This window comes from Vicugna pacos, chromosome 10, assembly GCF_048564905.1.
Source record: "Vicugna pacos chromosome 10, VicPac4, whole genome shotgun sequence".
Classification (NCBI taxonomy): domain Eukaryota; kingdom Metazoa; phylum Chordata; class Mammalia; order Artiodactyla; family Camelidae; genus Vicugna; species Vicugna pacos.
In genome coordinates, this window is record NC_132996.1 from 58,101,939 (window position 1) to 58,129,023 (window position 27,085).

The 27,085-nt window shown below is 38.3% G+C and overlaps 1 protein-coding gene and 1 non-coding gene across 2 annotated transcripts in view; both read left to right on the forward strand.

The window, feature by feature from the left end:
* The window catches only part of HSD17B12 (hydroxysteroid 17-beta dehydrogenase 12), a 139,583-nt gene that overhangs the window by 98,949 nt on the left and 13,549 nt on the right, over window positions 1-27,085 (forward strand). The window contains exons 5-9 of the mRNA XM_072969830.1: window positions 1,731-1,795; window positions 2,604-2,648; window positions 17,372-17,406; window positions 24,806-24,887; window positions 26,509-26,574. Coding sequence (XP_072825931.1) covers window positions 1,731-1,795; window positions 2,604-2,648; window positions 17,372-17,406; window positions 24,806-24,887; window positions 26,509-26,574 — 293 coding nt within the window. The remainder of the gene's footprint in view (window positions 1-1,730; window positions 1,796-2,603; window positions 2,649-17,371; window positions 17,407-24,805; window positions 24,888-26,508; window positions 26,575-27,085) is intronic.
* LOC116285521 (U6 spliceosomal RNA) lies at window positions 12,733-12,834 on the forward strand. The gene has a single exon (XR_004195235.1). It is a non-coding gene; the product is annotated as a U6 spliceosomal RNA (small nuclear RNA).

Here is a 27,085-nt window from a genome sequence, read left to right on the forward strand (position 1 = left end):
CTTTTATAGAATTCCTGGAACCTCTGGTGGGTGGGGACCTTTTGAATAAAATAAAAATGGATTTGAACCTGCTCTTATTGTTTTGTTTGGATATTCAGATTGGGACGAATCCTAATTAAATACAGTTTGCTTTGTCACTGTCCTTTGCTTACAGATTTTCAGACAGGTTTCAGTGATCTTGTTCAAGCCATCCTGACCGAATTGTGCAGGTAAAATCTTGAGACTCACAGCCTCAAGTGACTGGCTTACTGCTAAATATAGAACCCTTATTGAGTCCCTCTGAAAGACTAATTTTGTTAGTCTATTGAAAAAGTTACTATTACTACTGTCAGGTTTATCTGGCACAATTCCTGCTAAGCTTTAGCACACTGATCAGAATTTCATTATCTTTTTGCTCCTGAAACCTTTCTTTTTCAAATACTTTATAGTTTTATTAAACATTGCTATCAGATTTCTGTTTATTATCCAATTATTACTGACATTTTTTCCTGGACTGAATACTGAATGAAGGCATAGGGTGGCTTTAAAGTAGTGGTTAAGAGCCTAGCCTCTGAAGTCAGATTTCCTGAGTTTGAATCTCGGTCTTACTTTGCTCTGTGACCCTGGATAGGTTATTTAACCGCTGTGAACTGCAGTTTCCTAATATGTAAAAGGGAGATAATAATAGGAACTAGCTAAATAGGACTGTTGCAATGATTAAAGGTAGACAGACAGACAGACAGACAGACAGTTTATCCATTTCATTTTTAGTTAAGATAAATTCAAAGATACTTTATTTTTTGATTCTTGCAAATGTTCCTTATTCTGGGTCTATCTTTGTCTTCTAGAGCTAGGGGAAAAAAACCATAGAATACCTGAGTATTAATCATGTGACTAATTATGTCTACATTTTTTCATGGCTTCTCAGTTGTCTCGTAACCCCAACCTTCGGTTAAGTGATTGAGGGGGGAAGATACAAGGAAGGCTAAGACATAGCCTCGACTTCCAGATCTAGTAGGGATGGCTGGTCCATTGGAGATGTTAGGTCTGACCCACTCTCTTGGCCTCCACAGAGGAGCCTTCCCTCACGTCCCAGATGAGGTCTGGGACAGGCTCCCAGGGCAGTCTGTCCTTTGTGATGAAATAATTGTTCGAATCTTTTCATTTAGTGCCTCTCTCTTCCTACTGGATAGTTTGCTCCATGATGTCACAAACTGCCTTTTTCTTTCTGTTTTTTTCTAGTTTCTAGTCCAGGTCTTGAATGATTAAACAAACTCTCGTTTCAGACATGAAGACGCTGAGATGCGTATTGCGCGTGACTCATCCCACGTCGCGTATTTTCTGAAACAGTTACACAGAAGTCCAGTTTCTATCCTCCTGCCCTGCAGTGCTCTCCACTTCTCCTACTACACTATGAAAACTTAAGATCTAGAGAGGCGTTAGGGAGTATTTACAAGTAACTGTATTACAGAGGTGAAATACATACACACTCCAAGGGGCTATGGACATTCAGAGGCAAATAAAAAGTCATTTTGTCAGGGGTTGGGTAGTAGGAACAGAAATGCTTAATGAAGCAGGAGACATTTGAACTGTCCTTATGGGTAGATTTCAGATAGAAAGGTCACTCTAGACATAAACAGCATTTTATGAAATTGTATGTATCATCTTAGTCTTAATATCTTTAATCCCACTATTTCAATAAATCTATAAAATGTATATGTTAGCCAGCTAATGATCTTGTTTTATTTCAGTGAACAATGTGGGAATGTCGTATCAGTATCCCGAGTACTTTCTGGAAATTCCTGATTTGGACAATGTAAGTTGTTCTTTGTGGATTATAGTAACAAATAGAATGCATGCAGGTATTGGACAGGTGACATGGTATCATGTTCAGACTGTGAGCCTTAGAGTCCGGCTAACCAAGTACCCCCGGGGTGATCCCAACCATACTTGGTCTCCATTCCCTCATCTATAAAATAGGCAGCTTTGCAGGGATGTTAGAATGATTGAATGAGAAAATATTTATAACCTCATTTGTACAGTGCCAAGTTCAGTAATAGCTTTAGTTTTATTATTATCATTTTGATTATATCAAAACAGCCCTGTTTAAGTATCAGGATTCTAAACATCAACTTAAAAACCATTAAATGTGTCAGTAGACAGCAGTATGGTTGATTCAGATAAACTAACTCTACCCAAATGAAAGCTATATTCTTGATGCATGTATAATTCTTTAATAAAAACTAGAAAAGCATTTCATTGAAGGAATATGTAAATTAAAAAATTGTTGAAATTTTTAGATTCAATAATTTCTCCTTTGCATATTAGCAGAGAGGAAGTGGCATATTTATTTTAGGTTTAATGGGTCTTTTTGCTTGCAGATTTCACTTGCACTTATACCTTGGATTTTGCATATCAGCATGAATTGCTGCATTTGGTAGAAAAGTATTATAACATAGAGTAAAATAAAATCTGCCTCTTTACCCCAACTCCTACCATTTTCCAAGGTCTCTACTGTATCTGGGGAAACTTTCAATGCATCTCTGGATTACCTACATATATGTATATCTAATATGGTTATGTCCACGATCAAATCTGTATACAATTATCCATTTTTTTTGCAGACCATCAAGAAACTGATAAATATTAATGTTCTTTCTGTTTGCAAGGTAAGCAGCTTTTTATAAATATGTCATCCTTTTTTGGCTCTATTTAAAAACACTGGGATAATCATTTGTTCACTTTAGTCAGCTCTTATGTTGACGTAAATATTATTCCAGATGAAGGCAATTATTTCCTTATGTCTTCAGGAAATAGAAAGAACTGACTTCCAAACAGGTGTCTGTATATTTTGCTTTTTAACAGCTGAATGTTTATTAAATGCCTCCTATATGCAAATACGGTAGTGGATCCTGGGACTGTATAGACTAACTTAGGCTAAAGACTGATTTTTACAAAGTTTTTATCTACATGCAATTCATCACTGGTAAATTGTTTCCATTCCACATCCCCCGTGGTACATGCAAGTTGGTGAGCTAAATGTTGTGGGAAAGCATTGTATGGGAGGTATGGAACCATGGAGTGATGAGAGTGATTTGTGTTAGCCACACATAAAAACTACTCTCGTTTCTAGCTGCCAGGAATACATTATAGCCATGTCACTTGTGTATGTTGACAAAAGACACCACAGCTAATGTATGGTAAAAGGAATAATAGCCAGCAAGTATGAGCATCTGAGCACCGTTTTCCCTTATATTTCAACAGTAACTACAAGGAGATACCATACCTTAATGATACATACCCGATCGGCAGGAAGTATTGCCTGAGGCAGAATGTCCATGTGTAATATCTGAACATACTTATGGGAAAGCCAAATCCTTTTCAATAACTCTTATATACTAATTGGAGAAAGCCAAAAAACATTTAACTCAAAACTATTAGAATTGGCCAGATAAATATAAATAAGTATGTAATTACTAATTTTCTCTTTATGACATAGTTTTGATCTTTTTCTCTACTGTGAATGTTTAAAGAAAAGTTCTCCTTTGTTTTCATGTCTTAAGAAATCATAACCGTAACATTGCTGATTTCAAGTTTAAGGACCTTAAAATCTTATGCCTTGCCCAACTTTTCATATATGGCTGTGCCTCTCCTTGCATAAAACATATGTTGCTTTTAAATCGTGTAATTAATTTAGTCTTTACATGATTTTAGTAATAGAGTTGATTCAGATAAACCAGCTCTACCAAAAAGAAATCTGTATCACTGATGCTACATAAAGGCATCTCAAATGAATTGTATTGTAATAAGACAAATAATTTTATAAAGTGAATTATCACTGTATCTTTTTTGTTGTTGTGATTGACCACGGTTTTTTCTCAAGTAAGATTCAGTTTAAGTGAGGCAAATTACAAATATGTGGCTCTGCGAGTAGATTTAGAGCAAGACCCACATGCACAAAATTGATGCTTTTAAAACATGAATGTATCTGTATAGCTTTAAAAGTATTTCCCTTGGCATACTGATGTAAATGTAATCATTCTTCAATAAGCTGTATGAAGTTTCAAGGTAATTAAATAACTATCTATTACTAGTTATATGACTTTAAGTAAATTACTTACCCTCTGTGCTTCACCTACAAATTAAGGATGATGATTCTCTTTACCTCACAGAATTGTTTTGGGAATTGAACAGGGTAATAAGTGTAAACCTCTTAGAATAGTGCCGAGATCATAGTAAAGGCTCTAAAAAAATGTTACTATTAGTTTGTTAAAATTGCTATGACTATCTTTCAGCAAGCAAAGTTTTTTTTATCATAAATAATATCACTTCCAGCCTATAATTTGTGGTTTTGCCTTTTGAAATGACTGATGTGTACTATTGTTTTGATAATCTTTCCTAATATATTTGCCCAAATGCTTAAAAATAATGAGAGTTAAAAAATGAGTGTTCTATTATGTACATGTGTTTCATAGTATATTGTAATGAGTTAATGATGAAAAATATGTTCAAGTGTTTAAATTGTATTTTACAGAATTGTTAATACTAGCTCCAGACTAGTCTCCTGATAATTTTAATTCCTCTGTTAGATAAACTGTGTCAAGTTTTTACTCTAGACACACAAGTATTTTTCTCCTGTGACCTCCTTCTTGTCAGTACTTACATGTTTGTATATCCTTAGAGTATAAAACCCTGGCCTCCTCTGTCTCTCAAAACATGTATTTTGGACTGGCAGTCTACAGAATAGTGATGATAAAAGAGAGGCCAAGGTCCTGCCCTTGACCTGTGAGAGCCAGTCAGCTCACTGTGCTCCAGTCGCCCACTGCGTCCTTCAAGCAGCTTCTGAGTGCAGATCAGTGTGTCCTGGTGGTGGCCACCTCATGGCCCTGCTTAAAGACGAGTCGTACGGTGGCGGGAAATGTGAATGAAGCAGCACCAATCCAAAGGTGCAGAGCACCTTTCCGTACCTTCTTTGAAATAATGAGGAAATAATAACAAGGCACCCAGTCCTAGTATCTTGACAAATTATAAACTCCTTCCCCCACCTCTTCATTCTTTCTCTCCCACTTACTTTTTTCCCTCTGACATAGGTACTTTCTCCCATGAAATGAGTTAATGGAGACTAAGGCCAACTTACTAAACACCACATCCCATCATTTTACGAGCCATATTGATGGGAAGTATCAGCAGAAGAGCCGGATATATGCTTAAAATTTTTGTAGGTAAACCTCTTTTTGTGAGTCAAATCCCACTGACAAATCACTGAGGAAGTTTGCCATTTAAAACACTTCTTCTTTAGGCCAAATCATCATCCTTCAATTTACCTTTTCGGGTAAATATGCATCTTCCTGTCCCTTTGTGATATGTACTTTTAGTGGAAAAACAATTCAAAACTCTTAGTTTATTCATCATGGAATTAATAACATCTGTAGCACAGTTGACAAGAGACCATTCAGGTATGGAAATGATTCCATTTGAACAGCAGGAGGTGCATGGTGTGCAGTGGGCTAGCCCGAGGGCCAGAAAAGTAAGTTAGGACATGATTGTGCAGGTACTTGAGTGCTGTGCTTGAGAGGGCAGAGAGCCTTAAAGTAGAAATAAGATGTGATCTGGTGTACATTTCAGAAAGACAGTTCCAGTGGCAGAGTGGCATGGCAATGTGTGTTTTACGGTGTATGTGTTTATCTTGTTTATCCTGAGAAGAGAGCATTCCCCTTGATGGAGTTCTGTGTCTGATGCTCCCAGGTTTAATGCTCTTTCGTGCTGCTGTGATTTGCCCTATGTTGTATTTTGATGAATTGTTCCTATTGTCCTTTAGTTGACTGTGTTATGTTGCCAGGGCCAGGGCTACATTGTCAGTTGCAGTGGCTGCCTGGAGCCCTGGGGTAACTTAAAAGAAGATGAAAATTGGTCTGGCTCTGGAATCTTACAAGGCTTTATGGTGGCTGGACATCAGGGGGACCAGGGCATGGTTGTCTGCAGCCTGGTGCACAATAAATGTATTGGAAAAGGCTTATGTGAGAAAGAGAACAGCCTCTTCTCACCATCAGTATTGGTCCAAGTTTTATCTCCTCCCTAGACCACATGAGAAGGGATGACTGGCTGAGAAGTGTGCCAGGAAGGATTGGAGAAATCAACTTGCCCTTGTGACCTTGGATCTGTTCCCCTAATTTGGAGATACTTGCTGGACAGAGCTCAGCATCTGGTTGTAAGTCCAATGCTGCACCATGAGCACTGAATGACTTGGCTTGGCATTCCCTTAGGTCCGGGGTTACTGCCTGGTCCATGTGTTCCTGTCCCATATCAATAGATCAAATGATGATAAAAATCATGTAAGTCGCCCATTCCAAAGGAGGAATAATAACAGTGAAATTATCCTGATTGAGGCAACTACAGGTCATCACCAGATGAAGTGGTGGTGAGTGGTCCCCACAAAGTAAGGGGAAGAAATCTTAATGAGAATAGCTGGGACTCCGGACCCCTGAGGTTTAGTCAGAGGGTCCAGTTTGGCTCTCTAGGCCTTCATGTCTCCAGTTCCATCTGATTATTTCACTTTTCATCTTATCCAGTAATTTAGGATTAGCCCTTTCTTCTCTCTCAGTGGCTTGCTTACCTGGGCTTTCCCTTTACCAGGTTACTGGAGATAATCCAAAAGATGTTTAGAAGCCTTGTTGCCTCCTGTACAGTTTTGCTCTCAAAACCTTCAGGGTTAAATTTAGTCTTGTTCTTATTTCCTGCAGAGCAGTGAAGTGCCAAGGTGAGAACAAGAGTGGTGTGGAAATTGTATAGAGGTGGCCAGGATGACAGGAAGACCAGCCTCAACCTGGAAGAAAGGCCCTACTAGCCAGGGCTTTTTTCTTTGCAATTTCAGTTGTTCTGTGACTAAAATCTAAGGAAAGGCTTATTTCTCCTCAAGAACAATTATCTTTAGACCAGAAATGGTGGAGTTTAGAAATAATTAAATCTCCAGGTACTGAACCACACTCTTCTAAGATAATTCCGGTTTTATGCCTGGAAGGGTTTCCATCTCCAAATGCTGAGAGAGTTTGCAAATGAAGTCATTGGTTACTATTAGGGAAATCATGAAAAATGGGGAACGTGCCGCCATTCCAGAGGCAGGTAAATACAGGTCCAGTCTCAAACAAACAGCAATCCAAAGACAAGTTCTGAGACAGATCTCCTTTGCGTTGCTTGTTACTGGTTTGAGATCACTTGTTTTAACATCTGCCAGACTCAGAGTTGCCTTCCTTCTCTAGGCCTGACTGTTCTTTGATTCCTTTAATGACAATTTTAGACCCTCAAGACACTGTAGACTCTTAGCTCCTTTTCAAATGAACATGGCATAAACGATGTTACCTACCCTGCCCACAGCTAACCTAAGGGTAGGAAAACCATCCCTTCTGATGGTGCTGGCCCTGAAGCTGCTGCTCGGCTTGGTGAATACAGTGGATGATACGGAGTGGCCCTGCCTGCCCCCAGATCCCTTAGGAAATTTCAGGGCTAGCATTCTGACAAATAGAGGGGATGTCCCAACTTTCTTTCTTACCTTTCTTAGAGCAGAGAAGGAGGTGGATGGGGGTGTGACCCAAGGTAAAATTTATTAACAGTTTCCACTTACAGCAAAGTACCACTGAGTTTTTTTTGTTTTGTTTTATTTGGGGATGAGGAGGAGGAGTCTTAAGCAGGAGATCAGAATTTAGTTCTTCCTTTGTCAGATAACCAGCCAAAGTGGGAACTTGAAACTGTGTCTGATTAGCATAGAGAAAGGAAGCATGACATATCACACTCACTCACTCACACACACACACACATCCAGCTAATCAAGACCAGTTAGTTCTACCTCCCACGTATTTTTAAATTGACTCAATTCTTTTTATCCCCAGTGATTCCTTCCAGATTCCAAGCCCCTGAATTTCTCAGTGGGAGCCACTAGAATAGCCTAACCAGTCTTTTCCATCCAGCATGTCTTCCTCCTCAGACTTGGTACTCCAGCCAACGTGTTATTTTACATCAGGTCTTATCACAGCCCTGTCAAATCCTTCAGGGACTTCTCCTTTCCTTCAAGTCCAGAATCTTGAATGTGACCCCTAGGGAAGGAGATGTGATTTGGCCCCTGCCCACCTCTCCCCTTCTTTATTTTTTTTAATTGAAGTATAGTAGTCAGTTTGCAATGTTGTGTCAGTTTCTGGTGTGCTCACGTCTCCCTTTGACCTCAGGGGTCTCTCCCTCTGCTGTTGTGCTCAGTGTCTCGAACCTAGTGTTCCCAGGCTGTTCCCTCCCCCATGGAAGGCTCCCTCGGGTCCCACTTTACTAATTCTACTCACCCTTCAGTTGTCAACTAAAGCGTTCAGTGCTCGGGGATGGAGAAGGGGGTGCTTCGAGACTAGATTATATCTCAGCCACATGCTGCATGTCTTCGTCCCCCTTAGCCCCATTTTTAATTCGTTCAGTGTCTCTCTACAGGCTGTAAGCCCCGTGAGGGCTGGTCCCACATCCTTTTCATTCTTTGCCTTTTCCTAGCCCCAGTCCTCCCATATGGCAGGTAGGCAATAAATGCTTTTTGCATAAAATAAATAAAGGGATTAAAAAACTGAAAACCCCAGTCCTTTGGGAATAAGGATCACACGTCCCATGTGTGGCCCCGGAAGGCTGGCCTTAGATCAGTTGATATTTACACTGAAGTAAATGGTGAAAACTTTCTAAACTTTGGATCTGCCACACATGGAGTGGGCAGAAAGTAAGAAGCCTTCTGACTCTAGGTCAGAGGTTGCAAACCAAGAGTCTGTGGGCTGAATGTGCCCTGCCAACATATTTTGGTTGGCTCCAGCAGTGTTTTCAAAATTGAGACATATCACACCCAAATCTCTAGCTTCTCTTGGGAAAAATCTGAAAATAGGGTAACATGGACCTGAACTGCTGCTTGGTAACAAGTGACTAGAGCTGAGTAACAGCTGAGCGTGCTAGGTAGGTAGGCTGCATTCTCCTGATTACCGCAGTCCCCACTAGTCCCTATTGCCTGACTTACTGCATTCATTTATGCTACCTCACTGGCCCTTGGAGGCATTTGAGTTTCTGTTCTCCTGTTCAGTAACTCCAAGCATTCAATGTACTGAAGCTAAATAACTGCTTAGTTGGTGGAGCTGAAGGATTAGAATGGCATCAATTAAATCAATCTCTTCCATCCCTATGATTATCTGAAATCAAATCACTTGGGATATGAGACCCTTTGCCTGCTTTAGAAAAGCTGATTTTTTTTCCTTGTAATACCCCAGTGTATTCATTGTATGTCATTCAGCCAGAAGTATGTGATGCTATGCCCTGACCATGCAGTAGATAATAAATGTTTGGGTGGGTGGCCAGATGGACAGAAAGCACAGGAGAAGCATTTGTTTTCCTTTTTCTTACCTGGATTTGTCTCTGGCATGTGACATAGTACCAGTAGGGGGAGCCCTCTATTAATTTGGAAATCCATGAGAAGAATCTGTTCAGCAGTCTTAACATATTTAATTTAGGGATTATGCTAAGAATTTATCCCCTCGCTCTGCCCCAAGAATTCAAGTTAACATTAGGAAATTAATAAATTGCAGTTAGGAGAATGTGGCCTTCACCACTGATCTCCACCCAAGGCTTTTCTAGATGGAGACATTTCAAGTTAATATTTAGAGTCTTTTAATCCATTTGAAAGCAGCTATCATTAAAGTCTTAAAAATTTCCAAATTTGGGGGCACATTTAGTCCTTGAGGCCTCATGGTAATGGGCTGCTTCAGGCACAACTACAAAATGATAGGTTGGCCAACCTACATGACAACCACTCTTTCCATAGTTTTCATCTTTAAAAAATGAGGGAGTAGTTGTAGATTGGTGCTAAGGTTCTTTTCTAGCTCAAAGTAAAACTAGCTTGCAGGAGAAATGCCTTATAAATGGATGAAAATGTAAAAATCTCTTTGAGAACTTGGGGAATTATTTTCTCCTCCCCAAATCTGTCACTTTTGGAGAAATCAGAATATTTTGGGAAAATGTTAAGTAATGGAAGCTCTTAGCATATTATGGAGTGCTAAACTTAGAAAAACAATATATGGTGGTATATGCATTCTTTTCATCTTCATTTTTGTTTAGAGTTTATAAATTATGGCTTTAGAGTCATTATTATTAATTGGCAACCACTTCTCAGCTCTGGAAAGTTCTTTTTCTTTTGTTAAAACATTTTTAACAGATATCACAGCAGATTTTTTTTTTACAAAAGGAAAAGCTTTGTTTTTTATGGTGAGGTTGCATTTCAGGTTAAGTATTATGGTAGCGGGGAGGCAAGGAGGACTCATAACTTCCATAAAGACCTAAATGTTAATAGAGAGGAAAACCAAATCATACTCAGAAGTCTCAAACCACTGTAAAAACTTTATCTATTTAAGCTTTTCACACCTTGTGCAGTGGCTATTCTGTTAGCCATATAGTTGAGATTCTAAAAATTTCTAATTAAGTTTTATTCTCAGTACCACAGAGCTTAAATTATACAGTTTGTCAAAGGAAATGTGTGCTGTGTCATTCTAGTATGACTTCCAGTGGCGTTACCACCTAATTTCTCCAAAACAGGCATTGTGTAACATCGCTGATATTTATGTAATTCTTTTTGCTATTATACTATGATTTTTTAAAATTATTCTTAATGATTCCAATTGAAAATTTGCTTAAGGCGTTTGCATCTATTTCCTTTTAATTTGTGTGGGTGCGTTTTTCAGTCGCTTGAATTCAGATCCTGTTTACTCCAAGCTGGTTTCTCTGGGGTAGAAGGCAGAGCAGATGTGGACAAAGTGGCTATTCGTCATGTCCTGATTATTGGAAGGAATAACCTGGATTCTTGGGGCTTTGCCAATTCTAGGGCAAGTTGTTACACTGTACTTCTTACTTATATATATTGGTGATACAGGTGTCAATATTTGTTTTCTTATTTTACTAAAGTATCTTGAATTTTAGTCTTTTCATTGGGTTTTTGGTTATTTTTTTAAGCATTATGCGGTAGTGTTCTCTTTAGTCTGTTTGTTCTCTTCAATGAATGACCAAATGCCAGAGGTTACATGATACAAAAATAATTTGCTTGTAAAAAGGAATTACTTGCTTGTAAAACAATTTGCATAATTTGTATAATTTGCTTATGTTATCAGTTCTCATAGCAAACTCAAAAGTGGAAAACTTAGATGGGCTTTAGAGTGTAAAATAAGTTTCCTTCTGCAAACTCTTGATAACTGATGCCAGAGAAGTGAAAAGAAAAAAAATGATTCATGTTAATTTCTTTTAGCAATAACATTAGTTGTGGGGGCTTTTCTAATTACAAAAGCAATGAAGCAGTTGCCAAAAATATGAGAAATATTTCAGAGTACTAAGATAGTTACATTTTAATATTACATTTTCAAGGATATTTTTAGGCTAGCCAATGCACTTTTGAGTTAGATAATACCAGTTTTGGTTTTGTATGAACTAAATCAGCCTTTTATTTATTTCCCAGCCCGAATATACATAGTTGTGGCAGTAAATACCAGTAAATATTCCACTCTTGAAATAGAATATTTGGTGTCCCCAAGAGGAATTCGAAATTGAGCTATTGTTGGTGAAGACGCAATTACCTTTGTATATGTCTGTACTCTGTGGCCAGCTTGCATGCAAAGTGATGTAGTATCTAGGTGTGATGTAACGTATACTGACCTTTTCCCCTTTGGTTGTAGGCTTCTAGGGCTTCTTCATGATGAGGATTGATGAAACTGTCACTAAAAAATAATTATCTCTATAAATAGGAAACATTTGCTTTTTCTGCAAGGATTTGAAGAGGTACTATTACATGACTTTTATCTATTTTTTAGAAAAGAAGTAAATTTAAATTGTTTGCTGTATACTTTTGGAAATAACCTCAACATAGGAGAAAACAAGTATAGAAATCATGTTTACTACTATTTTTTTAATATTCTTAACCACTGAACTTGGAAGTTATGGTAAGCTTATTTTAGCAATAGCTTAAAAGGAACAAAAATTTTCCTGGTAGAGCAATTATCACCTGCAGATGGCCTAAAATTAGCATATTGAGTTCACTCTAGAAACAGCTTGTGAGCTGTGAAATGGAGTTCAGACAGATAGTGAGATTTCACAGAGACACTTGGTATATGGTATAAATAACCAGATATCAAGATACCAATCAATGCATGTCAAGTAAAATGAGACTGCTAATAGCTTAGTTAAAATAGCCTATGTAAAACTTGATGTCAAGGAGAATCTCATTTGATGTGAACACAGTGAAGCCTTTCTACTTATACATAGAATATTAAGAATTATCTGTATATACATACCCAAACAAAGAAAGCTTGAAATTGAATTTATGATGACCTGTATTTAGATTAGAAGGAAAGATAACTTTTAAGTATAGATGAAGGCAGTAATCAATTTTATAAAGCCTGTAGATTTCAGGTTAACTTTTCTCAGGCTTTCCACTGTTGTTATATTTGACAAATCCAAGAAGGTATTCTATTCTATGGCAAGGAGAAATAATTTGGAGTCAGAATTTGAAAGGAGAAGCCAGTGAACAATGCAGAAGAATTTAACTTTTTCATAAGTGGAGTTCTGTCTTTGCTGATGAATCATTTGGTCATTGAGCATTCCAACAAGGATTTCTGGCCTTTAATAGCCAGGCATTGAAAACACTGCTTCTTTGTGTTAAGTAATTAAAACTAATTGAGTTTTAATTCACATATAAAAAGAATGTATTTTAGTGCTTGCTTCAGCAGCACATACTAGAACTGGAACGACGCAGAGATGAGTAGCATGACCCTGTGCAAGGTTGACATGCAAATCTGTGAAGCATTGCGTATTTTTTATGTTAACCAAACTTACTGCGGTAATCTTTTCACAGTATATACATCTACCAAAGCACTGTTATCTACTGTAAACTAATAAAAAGTTACATGTCAATTATATCTCAATAAAACTGGGAGAAAAAAATGATGTATTTTGGACATGTTCATACACTGAAGACCAGCAGGACCAATTTAATGCTTAGCATGTTGTTGATAGAGTTTTATAAGTAAGAGTATATCTTATGGGGTTTTATTTTGTCTCTGATCATTTTCTGGATAATTTTTACCATTCAGAAAAGAGACATTTAATATATGACATATACAGTGTAAGGGAGAAAAAAGCTCCCAATATGTGCATTTGTATTTCCTTAATATCCTAGCATAAAGTGATATTTCATATTGAACTGTATTTAAATGTGTAAATTTATATCTTGGGGGAAAAAACCTGAATTGAACTTTAAAATTTGCATGACCACTTACTAAATATTCATATTGGTACTGAGATCCCTGGTCAGAATAAAGGAAAATATCAGCAGATCTTGTAAACTTCCCTGGTAGTTCTCCAGATCGATCACTGCCTGCAAATCCCATACCTTCTCCTCTTCTTTAGTTCCCTGTAGAAAAACTAAACAGTCAGTGGCTACCCTGTGAACTCCACTTAGCTGCTTTGCAGTTAACAAGTCTCATTTCAAATGAGACTTCCTTATGTGCATGTGCAGGCGCACCCCCCCACACACACACACACACCAGTCCTAGCCCTGGGTGAGAACATTTCTTCATCAGTCTTCTCATTCCTCATCCTGTTTCTGGTGGTCCTCAGGACTTTGGGGACCTGCATAATTGCTTCTCGTCACAAAATGCTTGGGGACCACTTTATAATATGTTAGCTAAATCATTTTGGTCCCCTGATGAAATGTACTAAATAAAAAATATTTTCAGATACTGCTAAGAATGCATATAATCTATCCTTACAAATAAAATACACAACTGTTACTCTGCCTGATGTACATCTGTTTGTACTGGCATGAGAAGCTGTCCATGTGCAAATTGTCTAACAGATATAATAGGATGCACATATTTTTACTACTTTGTATGCTTTACTCATTCAACAAAAAGTTTTTTAAAATGCATGAGTTCTATGGCATATATTGTAATTTCTTTCAGCTGTTTGCATTTCTGTGGTTCTTGTGATTAGAACTTTTTTCTGCCTAGTGAACTCTTACTTACTCTTTCCAGACTTAACTGAAATGTAATCTGTGAACTCTACCTGATTCCCCAAACATAACTAGTTCTTCTCCTAAGCATTGGTGCCCTCTGTCTCTCCCTCTGTTGTACCACTTACAGCACTGTCTTGTAATCATGTATTTATATGAAGATCTGTTCTCCTGCTAGATTGTGAGCTCCCATCACCCAACTCTGGTTCAAGTACATAACATGCCCTCTACTGAATGAAAGCATGCCTCTTTATTACTTCATGTTGCTCCAGGCCATGAGTTGATATGCATGGAGCATTTTAAGAGCTCTTTTATTTTCTGTATTTGTTAAAGTAACATCAAATGTATTTTGTGGTTCCAGTTCTTTATTTTTTATCCATATGATTATTGAGGTTTTCTTTAAAAAAATAGCTTTATTATGGAGTAATTTGCATACCTAAATTCAGCCATTTTAACTGTACAATTGAATGGTTTTTAGTAAATTTACAGAACTGTGCAATGGTCACTACAATTTAATTTTAGAACAACTTTTTTTTACCCTAAAAAGCTCCCAACTGAGGTACTTGAAAATATGGCTGGAATGGTCCAGAAACTTATGTATGGTGAGTTGAACTGGATGACCTCAAAATGTGTCACTGTCTTTTACAGTGTCTATACTCTGTAGGGTACAACATGCTTAAGGGAGGCCTGGATACTTAGTGATGCTCCATCGTGAAGGAATAGTGCATGTTGGCAATAGGGGACACTAATTTCCTCCCTCCCGGGGGCTTACTCTGTGATGCATCTGTGCTGGTCCACTGTATACATTACCTTCCTGGAGATTCAGACTAGAGTAAGCTGCAGTGTAGATGACTTCTTCATTTAATGCACAGGGACCCAGCAGAAGAAGATAAGGAATGAACTCGAGGTCACACTGCTAGTAAGTAGAAGGGCTGGGATGAGCACTTTGGCCTGAGTACAAACCACGTCGCCTTAAACGTTCAGTAGCTACGTGTTGAGCAATTACTATACTCCTATAAAAAGATGAATCTTAGAAAACATTGTTAACAAATTTGAAGAGTTATTATTTAATCTGAGAAGAGAAGGGGTGACAGAATTGAAAGGATAAACTTTGAAACCAGCTTTTTCTTTGGGTAGAGACCTTACAGTTTGGGTAGAGACCGAGCAGGCACAGTCTGACTTGAGTGAAGCAGACCTAGGCAAGCAGAGAAATAGAATCGTGTTTTAACAAACTGAAATATTGAAGGTGTCGGGGGCTGTCTGCTAATTTCTGATCGAGTTTGCTTTGGTGATTATTTCTCTTTTAAGTCTTCAAATGTTCACCTTGGTTGGTCTTCAGCAACCCAAATGGTCAGTTATGTCACTTAGAATATTGGTTTGGCTGCTGTAATAAGAGATTTAGTAATGGCTTGCACAAAAGAGAAGTTTCTTTCTCCATCAGAGTCAAAGCTAGATAGGTAATCAAGGTTTGGCATCACAGCTCCACAATCATTAGGAATCCTGCCCCTTATTCCCTCATTGTGCTGCCACCATTAGCATGTGGCTTTCACCTTGGGGTCTAAGGTGGCTGTTTTATATCCTTCCATCACATCTACTTTCTGGCCATCAAGAGGAGGACTAGGCAAAGAGAAGGACGTGTATTTTTTTCTCCCTTAAGGCATGACCATGAAGTTGCATGTATTACTTGTGTTCACATCTTATTAGGCAGTGCACAGGCATAGGGCCATTTGCACTGTGACACAGAAGGCAGAAGGTAGTTTTTATGGAGGGCAGTGAGGATGGGAAGGAGAACATATAGCCAACTGAAAATTCAATTGTTAAGGAAAGAATGAATGTTGGGGGACAGTTGGCATTCTCTGCCCCATCATTCTATGAAGATAAGTTTAACATGGAAAGCATGGCCTTATACATAAGAAGGAGGGAGATGTGGAATGCTGCAGGCCAAACTCTTTCTTAGGGTCTCTCCTTTTTCATCTGGGCCAGAAGATTTGGCCAAATCTAGATACTTCTGTTGACATGATTCCCCTGGGCATTGAAGACACTACTTTGTCTGCTTCGAAGTTGGCAGTGTGTTAGTCTATCTTTTATGACGCAGTGTCAGTTTGGATTTGTGTTTCTCCTGGAAAAGTGTATGCAGTGGCTCCAAAGTTGGTATCTGGGTTGGGACTCCCATAGAGCAGATTCCACATTACTAAAGTCTGGATGCATTTTCTTCCTTCAAAAGATTTCTAGGAAAAAATTCTCTCCTCATCAGAATGCTATTTTAAGACACTATTGTTCAAGATAGAAAGCTTAAAATGCCTATACTTGGCAAGCATGCACACTTTTCTGTAACAAAATAACATTTGTTTCTTAGAAAACTGATGATATGTAGTCCAGAGTTCATGTTCCAACCTCAGCACTTAACTCTGACGTAGCCTTGACTAAGCCAGTGGAAGTATTGACTTTTCTTAGTTAATAGTATCTTAAAACAGAGTTTAGAAGTAGTTTCTGTCATCATACTATATATATTTAGTCAACAGTTAGGAAATCCTTTAAAAATGCATGTGTCATTTTTTTCATTGTTGGTTACTTGAGATCACAGATAACAGCTTTCTTTAAGGATGAATTTTACTCGCAACTAGTTTGAGCAAGAAGAGAAATAAATGTGAAGATACACTTAATATTTGAACATGTCACTTTATGGCCTCCTTCTAAAGACTTTAAAAAAATTTTTTATTGAAGTATAGTTGATTTACAATGTTAGTTTCAGGTGTACAGCAAAGTAATTCAGTTATACATATACATACATACATATTTTTTCTTTTCAGAGTCTTTTCCATTATATGTTGTTATAAGAAATTGAATATAGTTTCCTGTGCTATATAGTAGGTCCTTGTTGTTTATCTGTTTTATATATAGTAATGTGTGTCTAAAGGCTTTTTTGATGAGAAAAGATTATTTGAGCTCTTGAGATTAGAAAGCTTAAGTACGTTTGGTAGGCAGGATATTTCTTGTGATAACGTATGTTTATTTCTGAGACTACATTTTCCAAAATGTAGATGTCACCATAAATCCTTAATTATTTGAAGATCTCTATGCCAGTATTACATTTCAGGCAAGACTAATTTTAGCCAAGTTCACTGAAAGTATTTGCAGTGTTATCTCCAGTAATTTCATCTGATTCCTTATTATGCGCTCTTGACACAGCCAAATGATACACAGTATACAAAATAAACTGCTCTCTGTAGAAGTGGTGAGCGGTTTCGTGATTCCTCCTTGTTTGTGTGGGTGAGTTCTCTCCACTCCCTCTGTTGCCTGCATCCTCAGTCATCACGGATGTTTTGTTTTTCTCTTTTGCAGATGACACGGTTGGTACTGCCCGGCATGGTAGAAAGGTGAGTCATAAGCTCACACACAGACACTAGAGTGACAGAGCTCGTGATTATTTATAGGGAGAATCCTTTCTTTGAAAAATTCATTAAAGTGACTAATGAACCTGTCCTCCATGTCTTAGCGACAGCGTGATGTGCCAGGCGAGTCACACGGTGGAGCATGAGTCATCCGGTGGTGGAGGCCTTTTCCACTCGATTCCCTTTTTATTTCCCTCTCCAGGGTTGTGGTGGTTCCTTTAGATCAGGATTAAAAAGGCTGCCTGAGTCACCATCACTAACTCAATTGCCTGCTATTCTGAGGGGGCGGATAGAGTTCCTGGGATATTCCCGGGAATGCCTTCTTAAAGCCGTAGGCTCTCAGAGCCCAAATCAGTGGAGCTTCATGAAGCAAGACCCCGCCCTCTGGTTTTGTTTTCTTACTGGGAGAATGGATGTGTAAGGAACTTAGGTGTGTTATTGAGTGATTATAAGATGTCAACCCCCCTCCCTTGGAGGAAAAGGCTGTGTCCCCTAGCCCCATCTGTGTTCCAGTTTGAATTGGGTTCTACTAGGATACATTCGGTATCTTCATTTTTATTGAGAACTGTGTTAAGTTCTTATACTTGAAACAGCATGAAGTGTAAACTGGTAATTAAGCTCTGTTTCTCCCTTGGAGAAGCCTGGGTGACGACTAGATCTTCAAAGAAAACCTGTTGTAATGAGTAGGGCTGGCTTGCTCAGCCATTTGCTAAATTTAGGGCTTCACAGTCATCCTTCCTCTGCAAAATAGCTTTGAGTTTAGAAGAGATCCGAAGGAATCACAGCTTTGCAAAGGGAAGACACAAGGACCCTACTTCTGTGAAGAGACTTCTGTGACCAGCTTCGGGCAGGGAATACAGCTCATGTTTATTGAGTACATGTTGTGTGCCAAGTGTTAGAATGGGAACTTGATATGTGCTCTCTCATTTAACTTTGATAGCCCTCCACCATTGTACAAATGAGGAAACTGAGGTTAGGAATTCGTTTTAGGGGGCAGCTGCTGCTCAGCAAGGCTCTTTGTTTGTAATTGCATTTTATATGTGGTTTTGTATATTTTAATCGCTTTGTTTCAGTAAAATTTCCCTTTAAAACCTTCCAACTACATATTGATGGTTGACAGGGGACTTGTGCTTCTGATGGTCAGATATGGAAGTGACAGTGGTCAAACCAGACCTGAAGCCTAGAAGATTACAGAGAATTAGTGCAGACAGAGTAGAACTTGAGAAGGATGAAATTTGGGCCATCAACTTAGTTCTACTTTTGATAACTGCAAGTGATACAGTATGAACTCAGGATAGTAAGTTTCATCCATTAAAAAAGAAATACTTATATTCCACAGAGGTACTGTATAAGGAATTTTTAAGCTGGTGAAAACCATATCAAAAGAGATACTGGGTTTGAAATCATTTTGTAGACCATGAAATATTAGATTTGAAGAGTCATAGAACTTCAAATTAGTTGAAACCAACCCCCCTCATTTGACATAAGAAGTGAGACCCAAAGAAACTGAGTGTCGTGAAGCTACGTAATTAGTTAGTAAATGATACAAACACAAGGTCCTCATACCTGTGTCTATAGACCTAGCAGCCTTGATCACAGTTGTAGCTGGAGCATTAGGTGTAGACAGAGGGAAGGATCCACGCATTCAACAGGCATTCATTGAATAAAGTTTATCATACAGAAGGTAAGCTGGATCCTTTCCTTCAAGAAACCAAATTGATTTTACACCGAGGTTGAGAAATGATCTGGTAGAAAGCGCATATAGGCTAGAGATTGAAACTGATATCATCAGGTGATTGTGGCACCTGCTAAGAATTAGTAAGAAATGTAAGTGGATTTTATGAATCGGTACTTTTGGATAGGAGAAGGAACAGCTACGTCTGCTTGAATTAAAGGAGTTACTACACTAGTTGTATTAGTCAGCATAGGCTAGCTACTATAACAGACCACTCCAGAATCTCAGTGGCTTAACACTGTAAAGGTTGAAGTAAGAGGGTATAGCTTAGTGATAGAGTACATGCTTAGGATGCATGAGGTCTTGGGTTCAATCCCCAGTACCTCCACTAAAAATTAAAATAAAAGATTAATTAAAAAATACATAAAGAAACAATTACCTTCCTGCTCCAAAAACAAATATACAGAAACCACTATACAGGTTGATTTTTTCCTTCACATCACAGTCCAATGTGGATAAGTGGTCGGGGCTCTGCTCCACCCAGTCATCCAGGGATCTCATGCTCCTTCCATCTAGGGGTGGGGGTGTAGGGGGCACTCCTCCCTCAGCCTTGTAGTTCTCTGCAGAATCATCTGCATCCAGCTGGCAGATAAGGGAAGAGAAAGTAAGGATGATTTTACTGGAGGTTTCATGGGCCAGGCCTGAAAACGGTGCACCTCACTTCTGCCCACTTTCCATTGTTCAGAACTCAGTCACAGACTACAGCTAATTGCAAGGGAGGCCAGAAATGTGAGCTGTGGGCCCAAGAGGAAAGAAATACTCCAAGTTCATGGATCACCTGAAAGCATTCTTACATACACCTTATAAGTGATTTTATTAAAGCCTGTCCTTTACACTGCCCCAAGTGGCACATTTCCTATGGTGCCTCACCATAGGTTTCGCACCTCCATTGAGGAACAGTGGAGCTCTTTAGAAAGATCCTTTGTTGTTGTTGTTTTTCCCCTTTCACTGATTCTACCTCTGATGTATGCATTTTTCCAAACCTTCTAGAACTATAGCCTACGGCCAACTGACTATCACTAAACAAGTCTCTGTAATCAAACTAAGGTATTATTACCATGGAAGTAGAAAGTGCATAATTACATTATAGAGGAAACTTGCTCTTTCCTCTTCCCTGGAATTATAAACATTGTGTACAGCTGGAGACAGGAGGTGGTTGCCATAACAACCATGGAGAAGCTAAAAATAGCCTCTTTCATACTGTATTGCTTAAGGTGGAATTATGACATGTTTTGGTGTTTTAGGGCAGGCACTTCTCTTTCATGTGGGAAATGTTTGCAAACTTTCTTCAACAAAGCAATATTTGTATAATGTATTTGGATTGCTGGTTCTAATTATATACCTGACCCCCATGTTCCAGGGTTCTTTCCTGACATAGAACTCTGTTTTGATGTTTCTCAATCTTCTTGAGAATCTGTTAGAGAAATATCTGTACCAATTTCAGTGCTATGTTTAAGCTTAAAAAAAAAATGACCCTCCAAGAGCACACTTACATATATACTCCTGGATAAGAAATGAAAATATGAAGAATTGTGATGTAGTCTATTCTGCACAGTCTCCCTCATTTGCCATCACACTCTGTATCCAGTTAGCAGCCCACATTAGGACCAACCCTGTGTTCCCACACTTCACAGCAGAGTTTACGCCTCCCTGGCTCCCTCTCCTCACCTGCAGCGTGGAGCAGCGATGAGTTTCCTGAGGAAGGCAGAAATCAGTGACTTATGTCACGTGAGATCTGTCACTTCCTCTATGACAGTAGTATTTTTATAAGAGCTATGCACTGGGGTACTACAGCAGTCTGAGAGAGTAGTGGGCATGTATGGAAGAATAAAGGCTCAGTAATTTTTTATCCAAGTGATAATTAAGGAGAATTTTCTCACTGGGAATTTTTCAGGACTGAGGAAATTCTAGAAAGCATGGCTATAGGAAGCTGTGAATGCAAAGTACTAAATTTTATAGGGTTGGATGTGTTTAATGTTTGACTTGTAGGGTAGCTAGTAATTGAAGAGACTATTTTTCTATGAAAAGGTTCTTCCTTAGCAGTAGCGGTGTTTTCTGCTTTGTTTTTGCAGCGTTTTAATTCTAGTAGCTCCTCAATAACTCGCACCGCTGAGACACCATCGTGTGGCTTTTAGCAATTAAGCAGCATGATGAATGAAGAATGTCATATCACAGAAAACATTAGTCGACTTGTTTATTTGGATATTTGTCAGAACAAACTAGAAATGTGCTGAAGTATGAGCAACACAAGTCTTCATTATGGAGCTTCAGCAGATATTCTTAATGTACCTTCCAATCTTAGAATTGTTCCCCAAGTCCCCGGAAAATGAGAGATTAATCAGGGTTTGGTTTTATGTTTGTTTCTATGCACAACCAAGTGCAGCCCATTTTGTCCTTCTGCCTGATATAACAGAGTTGTCAGGAGTCTGGCTGTGCCATGGAAACTGGTTTGACGTCACTAATTCTGCTCAGACGGAGGATTAGAGCTCGACAAAGTAGGTTTTAAAGACCGAGTCCTTTGTGCCTTGCAGTCCCAAGTGTTCCTCCCTCTCCCTCCATAAAGGGCACTGTATACAGTACCAGGATTAAGACAGCCATGCAAGTGTGTTATTTGTGATTCAGACAAAACTGAACTGAATATCATCATCCTTGGGGAGAGAGACTTGCATGCTGTTGTGTGTGGGTGTGGGAGGAAGGGCTTTGCCAGGCAAACAAATACGCGTGCTTCTTCGTTTCACAGCGTTTTTGTGGAAGGGGTGTTTTCTCTCCTGTCATTTTGCTACAATTTTAAATACTGTCCTTTTTGTGTTAACTTAGGTACAGTGCATTCTCGCTTTATACTTTGTTGGTGTTGGATTTGTTTTTGTGCATTTTATAGTGCAAATATTGTGTTTTGCATAAAGTACCTTCAAATTCTGACTTTTCACTAACTCTTAACTCTACCCCCCTAGAGATTTTAAATTAGGGGAGAATATTTGAGAAACAAAAAATCTCAGTTGCCTCAAGGAGTAAACAGTTCAAGGCACATGCTTGCATAATTGTGACATATTTGATTATTGGTCTGCATCCATTTTGAAAACAGGAATGAGGTTTTTATTATCTTTGAGTTTTCCTGCATTGAAATCATTGCTTTGGTGAGGGAAGTTTTAAGCATCTATGTTGGTAAGGTCAAGATTTAATTTTTAAAATGCATTTGGTAATGTTAAAGTTCATTTTTGGAAGACTTTTAGATAGTATTTCATTTGTGAGGAATGAAATAAAAAATGTAAGGTTTTTGTTCAAGGACACACACAAGTGCCCCGGCCAATTAAGAGTATATCAGCGCACATGACCCAGCTGATCAAACCAGTGGTGATAGTCGCTACCGTGAAAAACGTCATCTTGAGATTGGCTTTTCCTCAACTGCTGTGCACGAGTGAGGACATAGAAATTCCTGGTTGTATAAGAAAAGGTTAAAGTAAAACACTACCTAAACCTACCAGGATGTTTGGGGCTCGGGATGGGGTGCAACTGGTCAGGATTTGGGGTTACTTCTCAGAAAGCATATTGTGTTGCAGAAGATGTAGCTCTCAGCTTCTACTTGATTGGGATCTGCTCTGAGCTGAAAGGTGACATTCCCATATATCCTAAAAATGTTTTGCTCTCCCTCTCTCCTCTTTGATAGATTTATTGAGATATGTTTCACATATTATAAAATCTACTCAATTAAAGTCTACAATTTGGTGGTTTCTAGTATATTCACAGAGTTGTGTAACCATCCCCACAATCTACTTTCAGAATATTTTTAACACCCTAAGAAGGTAAAGATATTTTAAACATCATAAGTTAATACTATAATGAAAATTTGCAGTAACTGAAATGTCTTTTAATTCGGTTTGATCAAAGGGATTTCTCACAAATATAGATAAAATGAAATTACTAGATACTCATTGCTCATTCACCAGTTTTTGTCTTCGAGTAATTGGGTTTAACTCTTAATAGACACTCTTACTCTCTTAAAATTTAAAAAGAAAAGCCTTTTCTGTCTTTGTGAAAGACAAAAGTAAGAAAATACAGGCATGATACAATCAATACAATTAATACATAATGTAATTAATACATTGACTAAATATTTCCATTGTTCTTTGAAACCATAATATAACAATTTAAAATTTGAGATTTGATTTCTACACTTGACATGTTAATGGATTTCACTGCTTAGGAAAGTGTATATTGCCAATAAGGACTTCAGTTTCAAAAACAAAAACAGAAAGACAACTTGTTTTCAGTGATTCATTAAGCTGCGCGTCCAGACTTCCATTTGATGGTTGAAGAGGCATCTCGCCTAGAGGCTGGCAGATGGACTGGGTGACCTTTGGGGATTATTTCTTTTCAGATTTACGTCTAAACTAACTTAGATGCAATCTAATTATATCTTTTATTACTTTGCATAAAAGGGGGGTCTATCTAGTTCTTTTTTTAATTGTTAAAAAAAAAAAAGGCCTTGGGGGAAGTGAATTCAGACGAATAATGAGAAAGTAGAAAAAAAGGAACCGGATCTGAGGACGGGCAGTAGGTGGGATCAGGTTGCAGTGGCCAAAATTCCTAAAACCGTTAATTCCACGCTTCACCCAAGCCACACATGCCTGCTAGCAACTAGTATGTTTACAGCATTGCTTTTCTCAAACTAATTTTTATTGATTTGTAGAGTTAGTAATTCCCAATAACTTTCTGACTTTAACTTTCATTAATCTCTAAAAGGCACAGTAGAAATTGAGCTTTGCCTCTTGGCAAAAGAATATGGTTTGGGGAAAAAAAAGAATATGGTTTGCTAAACTATAGAGTGCCATGATTTTATTTTATTTATTTTTAATATATTTTTAAAATTTGCTTGTTGGGGGAGGTAATTGGGTTTATTTATTTATTTACTTATTTAGAGGAGGTACTGGGGATTGAACCCAAGACCTCGTGCATGCTAAGCATGTGCTCTACCACTTAAGCTATACCCTCCCCCTAGAGTTCCATGATTTTAGAGTCTACTCATTATTTAGCACCTGAATATCTACAAACCAGGGAAAGCAGGAGGGGCCAGACATAACCATTCATTCATTGCCAGAGGCTTTTATTGAGTACCTGTTAATAGGTTCAGGACTTTGCAGAGTGTTTTGGAGAAAAGTGTATAGGACAAGGGCTATAATGTCTAGAAGCTTATGGGTTTTGGGTTTTTTTTTTTTTTTTTGAAGGAGAAAAATGTTTATACTCATAGAGTGATTAAATGCTCCAGGACGATAGTATGTGATGATATGTCAAATAAAAGCATACAAGGAGTAGGAGAGTGTTTTTACGAGTGAGAATTCTTGATGCTATGGCCAGAGAAGACCTCAGATGATAGACATCAACTCCAGGAGACTGAAGATCTAATCTGGTCATGCCCCAGATTACTAAAACTGAGAAATGAGCTAATTGCAAACAAGAGCTATTTTTAGTTGATTGAGTTATGCCTCATTCACTGACCAAGCATATCACATGCCCACAAAAGGCATGGAGAGATGTGTGTCAGGAAAACAGCTAGGTTATTCTGTTTCAAATAATTATATATCTCAATCTGTAGTTTACAGACAGTTGTATATTTGACTTCATCCTGTGTACTTGGTACATCTTCCTTTTTAGATCTAAAGGGGTGATTATCAACATTTCCTCTGCCAGTGGCCTGTACCCATTTCCACTGTTGACCATCTACTCTGCAACCAAGGTGAGCAATTTTTTAGTAAATTATGTCAGAATAATTTTCCGTTTGAGAAATGTGCATGGAACTTCCTTGAAGTTCTACCCTTAGCAGTTGTCAAATGGTCTGGGAAGAAAAGGAAAGTAGCCAATGCTGGTTTCAGAGGAGCCAGAGATGCAGATGCACTGATTGGTATCAGCTTTACAAATGGGGCAGCACCAAAATCTCAGATCCACAAATGCTTTTTTCTCCCAGTAGTTGACTGGTTTTTAAAATTGGTATTTGTACTTTCCAGCAGAGAGCTGGTCTAGGCCACTTAGCTTAGTTGATCAGAACATGATGTTTATGAGTCTAAGATTGGGGATTTGATTCATGAATGAGTCAGCTTCGTACAGATTAAGTTCCAAGGCTGTCCAGCCGAGTAGAAGGATTGAAGCTAGTCAGCACATAAATACACACAGTAGGCACGAGAGAGACGGGTGAGAGGGTGAGTGTTCTGCCACATTATTCAGAATTCGCAGATATTTATTGTCACTTCTAGAGTGAGACAAGAATTTCCGAGAACTCTCTGTAAGATGTCATAATTCTACACAACATCACCATTCACCTCGTCACGTTACTGCTAGGACGATAATTTAGAATGCATTTCATACTGCCTACAGGTCAAAAGCATTTTCAACTACATTGTTGAAGCAGAGGATGCATCTCTGAAATAAAAATGACCATTGAGATGCTGAAATCAAACAAGCTTTTAGGGGAAAATGAGCAAAATAAAATACACGATAAGAACTTGGCAATACGACGGGAAGGAAAAGAGCAAAACGCCCACCTTCTTGTTCACTTGGCTTTTTGTTCCCTGGAAGAACTTAAAGTGACAACGTACTGTATTTTGAAAAAGCTTGGCACCACCCCCGAATCCTATGATCTACCTGCTTTCTGTATCTCTAAAACATACAATAAGCTTGTTTAATATGAGCACCATGTTTCTTGAAGCAATTGGTGACTTCAACTTCTTCTTGCCTGTTCTGCTCTGTGGACACAAGATGATGACTTAATGGAGCCCTGGTAGAGTCATCACTGATACTTCAAGCCCAAGGTGGAGTCCACATTTGAAAAAATGGTACATTATATTTTACAAATAGATTTAAAGTTGTTCTGGTGGAAGAAGGTGGGGTATCATGTTCATCTCTAGACTTCTTGGATCTTGCCATCCCAAAGGACCAAGAGGATGCATGCTTTTCTCTTTACTGACAACAAAATCCCCAAAGAACATAGCTGAACAGAATTCACATTGTGTTTCCATTTGACTGGCAAGTGGAGAGGACGAATACATCCTTTGTTATATAATAAGACATTTCTTCTTGGAAAGTAATTTTCTGAAAAAAAGAAAAGATAGGAAGAACCTTTTCCAGTTAAGTCAAGTTTGATCTGGATATTATGTTTAGTTAGAGAATACTTAATTCAGTGGCAGATAAAAACAACTTGATATTCTGAGGTGTGTTTTTAAGGTCTCTTCTGCATTTGAAATAAAAAGAATGATTAGAAGCTATAGTGTTAAATGGTTAGTTGATTATTTTTGTTGCCATGGCTACAGATCGGGCAGATTGATGTAATGTGCATGTGTGTTCTCACTCCCACCCCCTCCCAGGCTTTTGTAGATTTCTTCTCCCAGAGCCTCCATGAGGAATATAAGAGCAAGGGCATCATTGTGCAGGTGAGTGGAGTTTGTTTCAGTTAAGCATCCCTGTTTTTGTGTGGTTTCCACGGCAACTGTTGCTGTCTTGGCAACGAAAGAAAATCACATTCCTAAGTGAATGTGACGTTAGCACACCATTAAAGACACGGTTTCTTTTTCCTTTATGCACTTAAGTCTAGATTTTGAACAGTTACTCCCTAGAATGTTTAAGTGGTAACACGTAAAGTAGAACTAAATGCAGTATGAACAGTTGAGGCATAATTATTGTAATTTCTCAATTTTTATTTTTGAGAGAATTAGACTGTCAATATCTCTTAGCTGCCAGGCATATAAGATGTGCCATGACTGTTCCAAAGCCACTCATTATCACAAGAGGCAGAGAGCTGAATAAAGAGCTAACTCTTACTGGAGCAAGGGTGACTGCAACCACCAGGATGATATAGGTGTGGGAGCGATTTTTTTTAATCCTGGTAAAATAGACATAACCAAAAGCACCATTTCAACCACTTTTAAGTATGCAGTTCAGTGG